The sequence below is a fragment of the Mytilus californianus genome, unplaced genomic scaffold (assembly GCF_021869535.1).
Source record: "Mytilus californianus isolate M0D057914Y unplaced genomic scaffold, xbMytCali1.0.p SCAF_1, whole genome shotgun sequence".
NCBI classification, from domain to species: Eukaryota; Metazoa; Mollusca; class Bivalvia; order Mytilida; family Mytilidae; genus Mytilus; species Mytilus californianus.
The window spans coordinates 66,783,681-66,801,145 of NW_026262581.1; the positions used below are offsets into that span (position 1 = coordinate 66,783,681).

At 33.8% G+C, this 17,465-nt stretch overlaps 1 protein-coding gene across 1 annotated transcript; it reads right to left on the reverse strand.

Annotated features, from left to right (window-relative positions):
• Positions 1-185: 185 nt before the first annotated feature.
• LOC127723107 (serine/threonine-protein kinase Nek4-like) lies at positions 186-17,006 on the reverse strand. The gene is made up of 10 exons (XM_052229596.1): positions 16,769-17,006; positions 15,423-15,704; positions 13,246-13,346; positions 11,997-12,093; positions 11,521-11,628; positions 6,742-6,907; positions 5,525-5,614; positions 4,655-4,721; positions 4,205-4,304; positions 186-2,574 (listed from the first exon to the last, which is right to left on the reverse strand). The coding sequence occupies exons 1-10, from the start codon at positions 16,925-16,927 to the stop codon at positions 2,410-2,412; spliced, it is 1,335 nt and encodes a 444-aa protein (XP_052085556.1). The 5' UTR covers positions 16,928-17,006; the 3' UTR covers positions 186-2,409.
• Between the last annotated feature and the right edge of the window lie 459 nt (positions 17,007-17,465).

The following is a 17,465-nucleotide window of genomic DNA, read 5'->3' on the forward strand; positions in this document are numbered from 1 at the left end:
TGCTGATAAAGAGCTTTTCATATGATGTGGGCGCTTTTCCATACAATTAACAGTGTAGTGACTTTTAGATGTATTTTTGTTTAACATGTGTGGTTGGATTCCTGTCTCATTGGTACCGCTGATCTGAATGGCACTAACTTAGTTGAAAGAGTTTGTAAGGCTTGAAATAGAATCAACAAACATCATTATCTTTTAAAAATTTATATTTATGTAAAAGAAAATGATAAAATAATATTAAGTACACCCGTGGAAACTGGAAAAACGGTACTGTTAAACATTTGCTATTACAATATAACTACTACACAACAACAAAAAATGAGACAGGAGGGTTACAAATCTATGCACAGCTAGTCAATATCATTACTTCATTACTCAATGTGAACAGTTACATAAAACAAATGACTACAGAACTGTAGACCTTAATACGGTTACATTTGCTTGGCAATGTGTGGATATTTAAAAAAATAAATAAAATAAACTTCCTGATAGTTAATGGAAGATCAAAACTGAAGTGAAGACATTAGGTTACACAATTTTGTCAAATTTGGTGGCTAAATAATTGTTAAAAGAATTTAAATCTCTCGAGTTGATACATATCGTTATCTACGGGTTGGTATGATAGAATCCAAGTATATATTGCTAATGATATATTATACCTCTGAATTTGCAATAACTGTAGTGTGTATATTTGTTGCACTACTTTATGAGTAGAGGGACACTGAGTAGGTATAAGCTAAAAGTTATTGTAAGATTGTATACATAAGATCAGGTAAAAAGAATCTGAATCTAAAATGAGTTGAAACATTAAAGAAAATTTGATAAAAAAAAAACACACGCACACAAAATACAAAAAAGGGGGTCCGTACCCCCAAATGCCTGTCGAAAAGACCATTTAATAAAAACAGTTATTTGGATTCTAAAATAACAATATGTTTCTTTAAAATTGTTCAAATTATAAAACATTTACTGGTCAATAAATAGGATACAAAATGTTTTGGACACATAAAAGTTTAAAACAAGGATTTGTATAGTCTGGGACTATTATATTAGTATATATAGTCCAAGGTATAGTATACAATACGTCAATATTATTATGAACATGCACTGTAATTGACATAAATGACAAAAATGCCCATTTTACACAATGTTTTAAGAAAGACGGTTCGCCCGAGCTACTTAATTGTAGCAAATGATCTTTTAACCTAGTATATGTTTTATGAACTCAATCGGCATGCCTCGGCAGATCTAACAATCTAAACTTGTTGTAGGGAAGAGAAATCAGCCGAGATTGCCGATTGAAGGTGAACTAATTAAATATTTTCACACCACAAAAGTATAACAATAAAGTTCATAGACTGTAATGTGGCAATCCTCGCTCAGCCCCCAGACTGTCTTCATTTTTTTTTTATATATAATAGCACTGGCTACAGCATAACCGAACTGAATTAAGGCTGTTCCTGTTTGGGAAAGGAAGGGGTATGGTGTTTTCCTAATAAAATAATCTGATTCCCAACTTTGGAGCAACAAATATTTTGTTTAGCAGTAGGAAAAAATAAAATTTCTTGATTGGGAGATTTTGCCATTAAGTTTGATGTTAAAGCTGGAAAAAAAATTCGTGCTGTGCGTGAGAGTGAAATAAATAATTTAGGGCTTGGGTCCCATGGAATAAATTTTCTGAAAGTATCCAAAACAATACAATTACTCGAAGTTAAATGGTCCTTCCCTTACAAGACCGACATTTTAGAAGAAGGAATGATGTTGCCAGAAGGGACAACTGCAATGAAGATGCAAATGAAATATTGGTTCAATTCTTACGGACCATACTAAATATATTAAAAGGAACAAAGCACAATACCGTTTCTTGTCATGGACGGATACATATTATGTGTAGCACCAGAAATAACTATTATGAGTATGCCGATAATAAAAATAGTAATATGAAACTATGATAAATATGTTTTCTATATAAAAAAAAATAGAATCACAATGTCACTAGATTGTTGAAAATGCCTCAACTTATAAAAAGATCAAGTGTCAAAATTCTTTCTTGAGACTTTTATTCACGAATGCAAGTTAGCTGCATAATGTGAAAAGTCAGAATCTTATAAATAAACTTCGGATGCTAAAAAGTAAAATATCGGATGAGAAACTTTCAGTTATGTTTTTCAATAGTTATAAAACGACAGAAAAAAAATCGATGAATCCTACACAAAAATGACGTCAAATCATCGCTTGCTTCATTTTTGGCTAACATTTTTTGCTCGAATGAGTCAACAATAATACAGTCCCTATATTAAACATAATATCTGTTACATATAAATACAACAAATTCGACTCAATATTTCGTACTTAGAACATAATTATTTCCGAGTTAGAAACAAAAACCATTCAATCATTTGAGACACATTATTAAGTATTATCAGCTGACTCATGAGCTGTCGAAAATGTGTCATCTTCGTCTTGTCCTGCTTGACCTGGTATTCTCTTTATACCTTCTTCCATTCCTTTCAAGGCCAACACAAACGGTAAGATCTTATTGTGTAAACCGTCTCCAACGACATCCTTAACTTTCGCCTGAATTAAGAAAAAATATTTGACTTTTTATTTAAAATGTCTTATGGTCCACAATCCGTTTTAATTTTGTTTTGTTTTTTTAAAGCTAACTTCCTCCATAAGTTATGGAGGAAGTTAGCTTTAAAAAAACAAAACAAAATTAAAACGGATTGTAGTTTACTCCTATTCTATTAATTGTTTGTACTATGTTGTCATATACTTAAAACAATATTATTTTGTATCTGTTAGTGTTAGTCTTATGTAAATTTTAAAACGCATACAATTTTATGAACAGAAATCGTTTATTACGGGTTCACCTAAAGTTCCAACTACCTCCGGCGAAGTTGGTATTTGATGTATTTGTCTTTTCTTATTGGGCAACTTTTGGTAATATATAGCTTACATCCTTGGCTTTCAAATGTTTAGGTTTGAGCTTGGCATGATGAAAGTAAATCCAGAAAAGCGCTTCGGAAGCAAGAAAGTGTATCTAGTGCTATTTTCGCATAATAGCACTGGGTCGATACTGCTGCTGGTGGACTTTTAGTCCCAGAGGGCATCATCAGCGCAGTAGTCAGTGATTCCATACTGACACATATAACATACTTTTCTAAAATTCCCGTTGACAAATTCAGAAATTATTAAGAGACTATAAGGTTCTAACTCCCCCAGGCAAAGTTGACCTTAATATGAATTTTGCTATTCTTTGTAGGTCACTTTTGGTATTATAACATCTAAAGTTTCTACGTATTTACACATCCATGGCTTACAAATGTTTAGTTTTCGCGTTCCTGATAAAAGTAATTAAAAAAAACTCTGCGGACGCACGAAATTTAGCAAGTATTATTTCCGCCAACCGAATTTCGCAGAATCCCAAGCGAGACATAGGGGATACTTATCAAACCACACAGCATACACTGTGTATTATAGAAGGTAGAACACATTGATACTTCATTTCTGGTAAACAGATGCCTTATGTTCTAGTTTTCTTCTTGCATATTGTCATTGACCTAAGTTTTATGGTTCAGCGACTGCATATTTTTTTATCACTTGATTTTCTCACTTATTATTATGTTTACTTTATGTGGTATATATAGTCATATACATTCCTGTACGGATTAGTGAGCAACGTTAAGTTTTCATAATTTGCCCGTTTCTAAAATGATAATAATCAATAGTCAACCGTGTATTTGATGTATGGAATGATTGAAAGGTGTACCTGACTGTCTGGCAGGGTTCATCTGACTCTGACGTTATTTTCATGGTTTATTGGTCAACGTTAAGTTTTCGTGTTTCTCAGATCCTATAATCTCATTAACTGTGTAATTATTCTAAAACTTTTTAGAAAAAATTATGTTACAATTCCATTGTTGACCACAGACGGGTTTATATATTATGTTAGTCGATGTTCACATGCAAACTTTTTATTTGGCTTCTCAGTGAAATTTTGCTCTCTAGCTTTCCTGATGAAGATTATTCCAGAAATGCGTGGTGTGTGCACGGACATAACAACTTTAAAGAAATCAAGTCCCGACATATTGCATATCTTAACTTGTTAACATTTTCCGAATTGCGGGATAAAATAATGGGAATAAGTTCCCGAATTTGATTTGACCAATGATGCTAGGAAACTTATGAAGACACATTTACAAACCTCAAGTCCTGGATAATCAGTTGGATTTTTGTTGAAAAACCTCATAATTCTCTCCAACTTTTTCGTAGCTTTGTGGTCTCCAATCATTTTTACTATTTTCCTGTAACAAAAATACCTTGATTTCATACCAATTTATAAACTTTTGACCGGAAGTTTTATAACTTCGGGACATCAGTTTCTAGAGATTTATACAACTTAATAATCAGTCATTTTAATGTCACAAGGGGGAACCGATCTTCGCTAATAAAGACAATCTGCCAAGGGTGGAGAGGAGGCGACTGGATCGTAAACCTTAGCTAGCGTAGATAGGGGAAACCGTTTTAACTGTTTTTGTTTTAGATTCGGACATAATTTTCGGGTACTTGAGTGAGTTTAAGGCCGACTTTACACATCAATGAATACCTTCAAAAACAACTATATTACTTTAATAACTGATCCAGATTAACTTACGCCTGCATATTGGCCGACTGTCTCTGCAATCCCGTATTTTCTGATACTGTACTGCCTAAAGCTGAAACTGAAAAAAAAAAGAAATGTGGGTTTTCCATCAAATACAGACTACGTTTGGTCATTATAGTATATATAAGTACTATGTTTATGGTCTAGAAAATCAAGATGTATAGGATATAAAAAATACTTTTTAACTTGCGTTTGATTAAAATATGCATCGAAGTTAAAATACAATCTACGAGGGATGTATCATTATATCCTATTGTTCCTCCGTTCATTCCAGAGTAAAACTATTTAAATCTTCGAAATATGCATTTTCCCTAAATAAAGGTTCTCTACACTGATTAACTTCAAATTTTAGTATGGCTTAAACTTTCCGTACTAAATATAAATGGTTGTTTGATGGTTTGTTGCGATTTTACTTTAAGCAAGTGCTCACCAAGGCTATGTTCAGAATTTTCCGTTGATAATGTTGAAAAAAAATAAACACTTCTTAAAGTGAGTTTTATTTTCGATTTCAGTTTAAGCGTAACATGTGCAAGTTGTAGGCATAATATAGAGAAAATGGTGATTATCATAGACAGTATTTTGACCATAATTTGTATCGAATCATCATCTCCTTTCCCCATAAAAAAAACCCACATTTTTCATCATAATGATTGCATAAGAGATTCATAATCAATATTGTTAAGTTGGTAAGTGAACGAACCAAAACACTAGATCAACTCTAATTTAATAAAGAGGTATACACTTAACTTTTTACTTGCAGCAATAATTTTCAATAATTCAGTACGTATTATTCTATTCTTAATAATAGTCATGTTAAACGTTGTTATGTAAATAAACAGCAATTAAGATAAATACACTTACCTGCGCTTTCTTCGCAGCTTTCAGATGTTCTTTGACTTCTTCGTCTTTCTGATGTTACTATTCCAGAATCATGTAAGGATGACTTGGTCACTAGATAAATAACATATAATAATGGTATCAAACGAATTTGATTTGAAAAAAAACGTTTTTAACAGTATGGCCCCAACCACTGTAATTTTACGTATATGGACAAAGCCATTTCAAATTATTACCTGCTTAATGTAATGCAATGTTTGATTCTAATAGATATAAGAAGATGTGGTATGAGTGCCAATGAGACAACTCTCCATCTAAGCCACAATATGTAAAAGTAAACTTTTATAGGTCAAAGTACGGCCTTCAACACGGAGCCTTGGCTCACACCGAACAGCAAGCTATAAAGGGCCCCAAAAATGACTAGTGTAAAACCATTCAAACAGGAAAACCAACGGTCTAATCTATATAAAAAAAACGGGAAACGAGAAACACTTATGAACCACATCAATAAACGACAACCACTGAACATCAGGTTCCTGACTTAGGACAGGTGCAAACAAATGCAGCGGGTTTAAACGTTTTAATAGGCGCCAACCTTCACCCTACCTGAAACGATAGTGTAACATCACAACATAGAAAACATTGCAAACTCATTCCTGAGCTCAGTGCTAACAGGCACTCTTAATTGTTTTAATACTAAGCAATCATTATAGTGTCGTATTTACCATTTTTAACCAGTTAATCTGGCTACTATAAGAATAAGACTTTTTATGATATCATCAAGTGCATATTATTCATATATAAGTGTATCATTGCGACCTATGAAAGCGAAGACAGTGTGTTACTTTGCATTCGATGTTTTTAATGGATTGAATGTTAACACCATTCCTGTCTGAATTATTAATTGCTGTCTGAATTATTAATAAGGGATATCTTTCACAATTCCTATATAAAATAGAGAATGGAAATGGGGAATGTTTCAAAGAGACAACAACCCGACCAAAGAGTAAAAAACACAGCCGAAGGCCACCAATAGGTCTTCAACACAGCGAGAAAATCCCGCACCCGGAGGCGGACTTCAGCTGGCCCCTAAACAAAAATGTGAACTAGTTCCGTGAAAATGGACGTCACACTAAACTCCAAAACATATAAATGAACTAAAATAAAAAAAACATACATGACTAACAACACAATTGTAACTACATATATAAACCTCCACAACAGTAAGCAGTATTTCTTACTTTGTTGTGAAATGTTAGAAACATTAAAATTGGTCTTCGGTTTTTGCTCTGTGACAAATGTTTTAACGTCAGCTGCTGATGGTCTGTCGGCTGGTTTAAATTCTAACATCTTCCGTATCATGTGTTTGATTGGATCGCTATACTGAAGCCGGTCAAAATCAGGCAACTGTCAAAGATATGTATATCTATCGTTAAAAAAGGAAGGTCTTCAAATTCCATAATGAAGTAGATAAATTATAAGTGTATATATTTTTTCTTGAGTAATTAATATTTGATTTGTAGTTTGTGGATTATTGAGTTTTGACAGTTATATTGGTGGGATTATCACTAACATTAAAGAGTATAAGCGTTGTTCATCATTTTAAGACGTTTATGTATACTTTTAAATAAAAAATGTTATCTTAACTCCATTCTTCCATGTTTCCTTAAAGCAATAACTATAGAAAAAAATGGCCTGGTCAGCTGTTTACCAATTTTGATATCTTACTCACTGTCTTACTTTGATTGTTTGATGTTTGCTTAACGTCCAGTGACAAAGGTTTCGTGAATGTTTAGAACGGACAAATTAACAATAAATACAATAGGGAAGTCCTGCAATAGAAGAGGGGATGGACAGGGGGATTAGCAATTCCCACATCCCTCCCCTCCCCTCTTACTCCCGAAAATGTAGTCTTCATGTCAGAAAAGAGGAAATAACGTGTAAAACCAATTAAAACCAAGGCTAACAGATTTAAATACCACAAACAACACAAAATAACCAAAAGAATGTGCACAGACGCCAAAAATAAGCGAGCAAATGCAGAGGAATTTACAGGGAGCACAGACCAAAAGTACTTGTAGTTTGGTTGGGAATGATCAAACCGACCAGGATTAACCTATCACCTCCACTTGCTTGTACCCAGACCGCAATATATGACAGTTGTCACTTAGCTGCTTCTTAGGCATAATGTTTTTATGCGCCTGTCCAAAGTTCAAGAACCGTTGGTCATTTATCATGTGTCATTAAAAGTTTTAGTTCACTATATGACGAATTGCCATCGTTCTGTAACCATGGATTGATTACCCTTTTTCTTGGGCCTTTCCGATCGCGATTTCCCTGCTGGGTGTGAGTTTCACATGTTGAAAACCTCGTGGTGAACTAGATCTGAGTATTTATTTCTGTGGTCACTAGTGGTGATGCGCTGGTGCATTTTTTTTTTTTTTGCTTTTCCCAAAATTCGTTCTTTTTCTATAGTGTTGGATTTACCATGGTTATAGTTATTTTTAGACATCAATTACTTAGTCAAACCTACATGGAATTTAATGAAACTTGGACAGAATAAAATTGAGAATGGAAACGGTGAATGTGTCAAAGAGACAACAACTCGACCAAAGAGCAGAAAACAGCTCAAGGCATCATGAGTCTTCAACACCGTGAGATTATTCTGTATTTTACTAATAAATGGACTTATATAGCCGACTATAAGGTATGGGGTTTTCTCATTGTTGAAGGCCGTACGATTGCCTATAACTGCTTACATCCACTTCATTTGAACTTGGATTTATAGTATCATGAGTATCCAGAGCAAAATTTTGGAAATTTTTATTTTCGTTTTTCCATACTTTTACTGATAAATGGACTTAGTTTTTTTTTACAGTTAACAAGTAAATACAGTCTGGGGTTAAAGTTTGTCACACATTAATAAGAGTTTTATGAATCTTTGGCAGAAACTTTTCAATGATTAAGAGATAATCAGTCAGGATTCTACTTCGTTAAAATTATCTCCCCATTACGCCACATTATTTTTATAATCGTAAAAATGGAAGCCACTGTAGTATTTTCTGATAGATGGACTTGCTTTTTACAGTTAACATTTACAGACAATCTGGGATCAAATTTTTTTGACATGATAAATTTGTAAACCTTCATGGATTGTTATGAAACTTGGACAGAAGCTAATCTTTAAGACCGAGAAATAGCATCCAAAGAAAAAGTTTGATTTTTCTTTTAAATTCTGTATTTTACGGATAAATGGACTCACTTTTTAAGTCAACTTTACACTTTTACAATGACAGCAGCAATCACAGACGAGACACAGGGTTGAGGCCCCTCATGGGGGTGTTCAAGTTATCACATAATCACAATTTTTTTGCCAATATAATCACATAATCATTTACTATTTTTTTAAACAAGGTAATCAAATAATCAAAAATACAGTCCTAGATTATCAAATAATCATGAAATATTTGGTCTGGTAATCAAATAATCACTATAAAAACGGCCAAGTAATCACATAATCAAAAACCCGGGTTCAGTGGAACCCTTTACGATTTTCTTTTATTTTACCCCTTTGATCTTAGAAAACTATCTTGTTCTAAGTTTCTATTTGTAACACCTGGCTTTGGTTTCCGCTTTGGACAGGCACACACAAATATGTGGTTAGGTTAAACATATTGTTAAAAGTTATCAAAAGTGGACGTTGGTGCTAGTAGCTATAAAGGTCAGCTAAAGTATTTCTTGCAGACTGTTTAGGTGATATGGTTTGCTTTGTAAATAATGCCATGCAAATCAGATTCCTCTTTGACGAGATGCTTGTAAGCGTGGCACCATCGTTCTTCACTGCTAACATATAATCATACGTGCCGTGCTTAGAACAACGTTCTGATAATTTATGAGCCCCCTCATGGGGTGTGCAAGTAATCGCATAATCAAAAATGTTTTGCCAATGTAATCACTTCATCATTAATTATTTTTTTAAACAAGATAATCAAATAATCAAAAATACAGTCCTAGATTATCACATAATCAAATAATCATGAAATATTTGGTATGGTAATCAAATAACCACTATAAAAACGGCCAAATAATCACATAATCAAAAACCCCATGAGGAGGCTCATTTATACCCATGTTTGAAGATTTTCTGAAAAAGTGTTCCCTGTTGCAATGAGATAGATGTAATAATTATAACGTGCAGTCTTCTCATTTTTTCGGTAAATGTGTATCCCTGCAACAATCGGAGCCATGACGGAAATGTCTGCATAAGAGGCGATAGTCCAAATAATTATGGCGTCTTGAAAGGCTATTATATGTTTTTTCTTTGACGCCTTACATCGCAGGAAGGCGTCAAAGCAAAAATTTAAAATTGCCTTCCAAGACGTCATAATTATTTGGACTAAAGAGGCGGGGGATACCAAAGCCCGAAGGGACATTCTAACTGAGCGTCAGGGTTAAAAAAGAAGAAAAACAAACAGACAGACAGACAGACAGACAAACAACAGTACACAAAACATAACATAGAAAACCAAAGACTGAGCAACACGAACCCCACCAAAAACATGGGGTGATCTCAGGTGCTCTGTATCTATCTAAATAGAAATCCGACACCAGACGATTTTAGATCATTTTAGCCAATTCAAGATTTGAAATGGTTGGTATTGACCACCTTAGAAGGTCTTAGAAGTATTTAGGTCCATATAGGCCATTTATATCTGTTTAGTTTCATTCTCATTTTAAAAAAATCCTGCCCCTTTACTCCCGGATCCCGCACAACTAACTCCCGCTTCCCGCCCCCTTACTCCCGGGTTCCCGCCCCCTGTCCACCGCCGGCTCATAGAAGGTCGACCGGGATGATAGGCGGGAAATTTGGAATGCCTTTGAAAATGATGGTATATTGGATAGGGTCAGAAATATAGCCTTGAATCAAGCCACCTACGGACCCATCAACGAGTTCTTAAAATGCAGAGAGCAAGACGCTCTCTTCAAGTGATGCATCGGATTTAAAGTACCCATTTTGACCTGACATGGCCATGAATTAAAACATCCCGCACTGCCGAACAGACGCCCCACATAGGTAAGGGTTTTACTGCCACTTAACATATTTCTATACCCCAGTCAACCATTGGGATCGCCTTGCTTTCAATTCAAGTTATATGAAAAAACTTTCCAGTTGGTTTATCTTTACAAGACTAACAAAAAAAAAACCACTATATTTAAAATCAAAATAATTTTTGTTGTAATAATTTATTTATTAATGAAATTAAAGTTAAAAAGTAATAATATTTATGCAGGTGTTGTGTCCACTCTCCTAAGTGCAAATGACTTTTTAATGAACGGAACAGTAAGCTGCATAATATCAAATGAAGATATCTAAGTAACTGTAATCTATCTTTTTCAGGTAATTTCATAGATCCTGGAATAATATTGTTTATGTCTTTTTCAAGCTGTTTTTGTAAAGATTTATTGATTTTACATGTTAAGAAAAATTGGGTTTTACCTTCCACCTCATTAATATTTCAATGATTAAAATTCTTATATTTTATCTGTGAATTCTTTTATATTTAACCGTATCTATTTCCTAGAAATGGTCACGCAATCGCATTCTACATATTATTTTTCGATTGATAAAAATTGTTTTTAAGAATATATTTGTCTAATTCATAATTTGTCTTAATTTTGCTGTACAAGAACATTTTACTTTGTTTCATTAGTTGATTTTAATTTTTCAAAGAATAATTTTTCAAAGCTATCTTTCAGTTCTTTTTTAATATTTTTGAGAATGAATTCTCTTGTTTATAGTTTATTTCATGTATCTTATGTACGTCTATTTTATTTGTGTTAGCTATATTTTCTACATATAAGAACCATGAACACCGTCACATACCGGTTGTGCTGAGCCATTCAGGTAAACAGAAAGCATTATATAATAAAAGGTTATTTTCATCACTGGATATTCTTGCTAAGTATTTCAATAAAAACATGTACAGGATACTGGGCTATAATGAAAAAGTATGCCATACCTGTTTAGAAGTTACTTTTTTCTTAATGGCGCTTACACTTGAGCCAGGAAAAGCATATTCTCCACAACCCATTTCAAAGCACACACAACCAAGACTCCAAACGTCAGTCTGAAAACAACGATTTTAGGAATATAAATCAAAGTAGGTGTTGCGGGTTATACGCCAATAACACAGCATGCAATACGACACAAATAAATCGAAAGACATAAAAGTATCTTTTAAATTTTGTACATAATTAACTGTTAACATCAAATGTGGTTGCCTTCAACTGTACGTGTTTAATACTATAAGATATGAACTTATAATTGTTAGGTCGGAGTGATATAATACTGAGTTATTTTGAAATAATATCTCGCATCAATAGTGGGCTCATACATATGTAACCATTTAAACTGAAATTAAACAAAGATAAACGTTAAAAAATCATAAAGACGAGTTTTCTAGAAAATGTAGAATACTGACTGTTAATTTCATACCTTAAAATCGTATGTTTCTCTATTTAAAACCTCGGGGCTCATACAATTTGGTGTTCCAACTACTTTTGTCAGTTTCAAATCGATTTCTTCTATTTTTCTTGAAAAAAAAAGAGAAAAGTAGTGATTAACGAAAAAAACCAACAAAAATCATGTGTTTGACAACGTCTAGGAGGGAAGCGGTGTTGATACTCAAAGGAATACCAACTAGCTATTTAAACAAGTATATGCAGCATAACGATTGTTTAAGTTTCGTCAGTTATGCTGGAGGAAAAGAAATTCGAACGCCAAAATATGAGATATTTGAGATCATAGAAACCAAAAGGTCAACTTTGCATCAAGGAATTGCAACCTTGGTTTTAATACTATTACACAATTCATGAACCAAAAATTTATATACAAATATATCGTTTAAATTATACAAGGACCAAAGCATTGGCTGCTAGGTGGATTGAACCCTAGGGCCTAAATAGTCCATTGCTCTAGTGCAAGGTTTTCATGAAGACTTCTTAAAAACAAAAGATGCTTGTGGTCCTTTCTTTCTCATTTATGAATAAGTAAGTAAGTAAGTAAGTATAAGTATATTGTTTATTATAGTGACATGTGTATAACTGTATTACAATGAATGTATTTTATGTATTTATACAATGACTAATTACTACATTTTGCAACTTCCTGTTTCTAGCTTGACGCTCGTACATAAAAAAGTGTAACCCCGCCATATATTGTCTTTCGTTATATCGTAAGATCGTCCGAAACATGTATGAAATATTTGCCACTGGATGTTAAACAACCAACAATCAATCGATTATATCGTAAGACGGTTTTTCTTCTCTTTTTATTTTGCTATTTTTAGAATTTGGTGGTGATAGATAGGGATTTTGAATTGGTGGTCTGACACCTTAATAGTTACAGTTTCCGCGCATACATCTTCACTTTCTTAATTATCTTGAGTTTGAGCCATGGTTCAAATTCATCTTTTATTCCATTGTGATTCTTTTCCACAACTTTGGAATTGATATTGTTTAATTAAAACAGCGTCGATATTTAAAAAATTTGGTGACTTTTAAAAAGTGAAACAAATCAGTTTTATATGTTGTAAAAAGTCAGTTTTAAGATTTTATTTTTGTCCTCAAACTGTGGTCTGGAGTGTAAACCAGTCACACGCAGAGTTGTCAATGACAGCATATAGAAGCAACGTAACTTTACTAAATTCTTTTTAGAGTTTCGTGAAAAATAAATGACAACTAACCTTGCAACTCCAAAATCTGCTAATTTGAGGTCGTTGTGAGCTGTCAAGAGTACATTTTTCGTTTTAATGTCGCGGTGTAGTATGCTCTTACTGTGAAGGAACTGCAACAATAAATAAATATCTACCAACTTAGTAGTATTCATAAAATAATTCAAAATAAAACTCAAAAATAGAAAATTACAATATGAACTTCATTACATACGGAAGATTAAGATTAAGTACAGTTTAACTTCAGTTAAATGTATTTGTGTCGTGTCTTATTAATACTGTTTGTGTGAACATTTTGCCAATTTTGGCGATAACGTGTTTCACTACAGAATTTTAAAAATTAGGAATGTGTAGTAAGATTACTTATGAGACAACTGTCTACAAGAGACCAAATGATGTAAGCAATTATAGACCACCGTTTGACCTTCAACAACGAGCAAAACCCATATCGTATCGTACGCTATAAAAGGCCCCGACATGACAAAATGTAAAACAATTAGAACGAGAACACTAGTGGTCTGATTAAAGTACAAAAAAATTAGCAAAAACAATGTATGTTTCGATAGTTTTACAAGAATACATATACAATACTTCTTTGCATGTGACAACTGTACTAAACAATATATTCTCCATTGGATAGCCAAGCAGTCGTCAACTTTATACGGAGTTCACTATATATACCTTTTTTGTCTTAAATTCAGACCAATAATGTTAGACTGCGTTTTACATATTTCAAAGTAAGTTATAAACTCAAGCGGATGAGAAATCATCATATCACCAATGTCACGATCCAGCACCGTTAACTATTCATCCAACAAGGCCGAGGGAATTGCAAATTAACAGAATAAAAAACCGTTTGTTCGAAGCCCGGGTGAAACCTTTCCTGATAGAAAAACAAAGGATATAGGGTATCCATCTATGACACAAAATCAGTACATGCACAGCAAAAAACACACAAAAAGCAAAGCAACAGCGCTTTTATTGTTGTTCTTCATATCAAAGTCACATTGAGTTCATCAACACGGAGCAAAAAAACTTTCTCCTCAATTCAAGTCTAAGATGGCCCCTAGCACCGGTTTGATCTAGTTTGCATAATCTATGGTTGTTATACTGCATTGATTGTTTAACCATAAACATTGTCATCGTGTAGGATTTATTGAAATAAAGACGAACTACAGCATTTGTATCTCCAAGCCACTACGCACCCGGCATGTATTGTGTTAAATTCCAAGGTTAACACTCTCTATTCTCGGCTATTGGTACAGCAAATACAGTAGGATCTGTGTTCCCGATTGTTATTTAAAAAAATAGTGTTTGGCTTTCGTGTACATAGATATAAAAAGGTGTGGTATGAGTGCCAATGAGACAACTCTCCATCCAAGTCACAATTTATAAAAGTAAATCATTATAGGTCAAAGTACGGTCTTCAACACGGAGCCTTGGCTCACACCGCACAGCAAGCTATAAAGGGCCCCAAAAATTACTAGTGTAAAACCATTCAAACGGGAAAACCAACGGTCTAATCTATATAAAAAATGAGAAACGAGAAACACTTATGAACCACATCAACAAACGACAACTTCGAACATCAGATTCCTGACTTAGGACAGGTGCAAACAATTGCAGCGGGTTTAAACGTTTTAATGGTACCAAACCTTCACCCTTATCTGAAACAATAGTGTAACATCACAACATAGAAAGACACATTATAAAATATCAATTGAAATGGCTTAACTCAATCAAAAGACATATTAACACAAGTGAACATACACTGAACGATCAAATTTGATCTATGATACAATGTAAATACAAAATCAATAAAATAAGGGATGAATAATTAAAGTAACAGTATTATACCGCATATTTTTGATTATCCTATTTTGTCGCACTCAGCCGTATCGGTAGCAGGAAATAGGGTTTGATTAAACTTGCAAAGATAGATATCTTTCAGACTACTCAGACTACCGAAAGATATTTCTATATAGATTGTTCGACTGTGAGGCCAATGTCGTTTGCCACAAGCAGTACGTTGACGATGCCGTTTAACTGTCAACAGCCTGCTCCGAGAACGATATGAATTTGGAATTGGAAAACTGCAGTTCTTAAATTGATGGTATTAATTGAAGTCGATTCAATGCTATTTTGTTTAATTTAACGGAATGTATAGTGATTGTGTTTATGTAACATACCTCTAGTCCATTCGATAGTTGGTCTAAATACTCCATAAAGGTGGATTCATGAATTGATTTCCTTTTCCTTATGTAAGCATAGAGACTTCCTCCTTCGTAGTAGTCCATAACAATACAGAGGAAATTATCATGTGTGAAATATTCCACATATCTGACAATGTTAGGATGTTTCTTCAGATCAGGGTCGTTCAGTATGTTTATTTCTCTATCTAACCATCTCTTTTGTGTTGCATTGACATTTGCTGCGACAAGGTTGATAAGTTTAATGGCTAAGCTAGTTGGCTGAAAAGTTGTATATAGTATAAATGTGAAGACGTGTTCGCAGGCACTATAAGCGATCTCACTAAATGATACCCTGCCACAATATACAGTAATGACAAAGTCAATGAATAGCTTAGAGAAACTCCAAAAATAAAGTGGATGAAAAAGTAATAAAAAGTGCACAATGCATGGCATTATAAGGTAAAGATTCTGTTTAAGTTTCAATGAGTTTTGAAGCATGGTACACCCTGATAAAGCAATGACAATTTAAGTCCATAATTTTCTAAAGGAAACCCAAAAATGAACTAAAATGGCATAAAAAGAGTGCGAGTGCGCAATGGCATTATATGGTGAAGACCCTGAGCAGTTGCGGATACAAAAGTGGAACTCCCCAATCACTATATACCTATATATATACGCTTCACAAAGTAAGTATATAAAAAACTGACCATCACCTGATATTTTTTTTACATTTGACCTTTTCAATTCATATTAAAGCCACCGGTGGCGGATCCAGAGGGGTTTCCGGGGGTTGGAACCCCCCTCCTTTTATCCTGGGTTAGGACCCCCCCCCCTTTTATAAATGGGTGGATCCGCCCCTGGCCACTGACATAACTCCCTTTAGTCATACAATTGTATGCTTTAATCCATCTTTCATAATAACAGCCAGCCTTTTTGGTATGTGTATTTGTGTGTTATTTCTCTCCAGTTTTTTTTCTATGTTTGTCATTTGTTCAATTGTATGTTTGCTTGTTTTGGTTTGTTTTAGCAAGGTTATATGACCTCCTTGGTTTTAGCTTACCTTTTTTATGTTTTATTTTGCTTTGATTGCCATGTTTATAAGTTTAAATTAGTGGTATGCTATCATCTTTTTGTTTCAATCATAGTCATTGAAGAAAAATGAAAGACGACAATCTCCATAATACAGGATTTATTATTGACATTGAGACATCCTATCGACAGACATGCATGCAGCGGGTTGCTGAAACACATTAAACGAAAGCTTCGGATGTGATATCCATACAACAAGAGTTGGTATGACTATCATAAAACTAATTGTTATAACATTTATTTTTAATACTTACGGTAAATGTTTCTCCCCCTCTTAGCTTGGCTTTTGTATTAGTTGCGACATACACTTGTCCAAACGTGCCTTTACCAATGAATTTGTGAATCATATAATCCCCACAATTTGTTCCCTCCAAATCACTAGTCGTCGAACATGTTCTGCTTCTACTGGCCATGATTCATCAAATATCGCAAAGTGTAAATATAATTATGTGGGGTTCCAATTTACTTCCTTATTTGTTCCCATCTGGTTGATTATTTTATTTGTTAGATATTTAAATTGATTTCTGTGGTACGCCAAAGAGCATTCAATTTAAAATACCAGATCTTATAAATAAAACATTTGTCGACCAATAATAGTTTAACTGAAGCAGAGACCTACTATAAATTGTGATATAGCTTCCTGACTGTAGGGGATTTCTCAGAACTACATAGAAATTCTTCAGAAATGAATGTTATTTTCCGACTTTCCTCGTTCTTCAGCGCTCTTATAGCAAGTAACGTTTTACAGATTGTTTGCCTTGCTAACGTATCAAGAGATACATACGTTCAAAATGTATGTGACTAGCCCTATATGGCGCTTTAATATCGTTTTCTGTGGTTCACTCTTGAAAAACTGGAAGGGCTGCATGTTTTTTTCCGGGTTGGTCTAAGATCGAATATTTTTGTTTAATTCTTGTTATATTTTGATATTTTTCAAAGTTATGATTCATT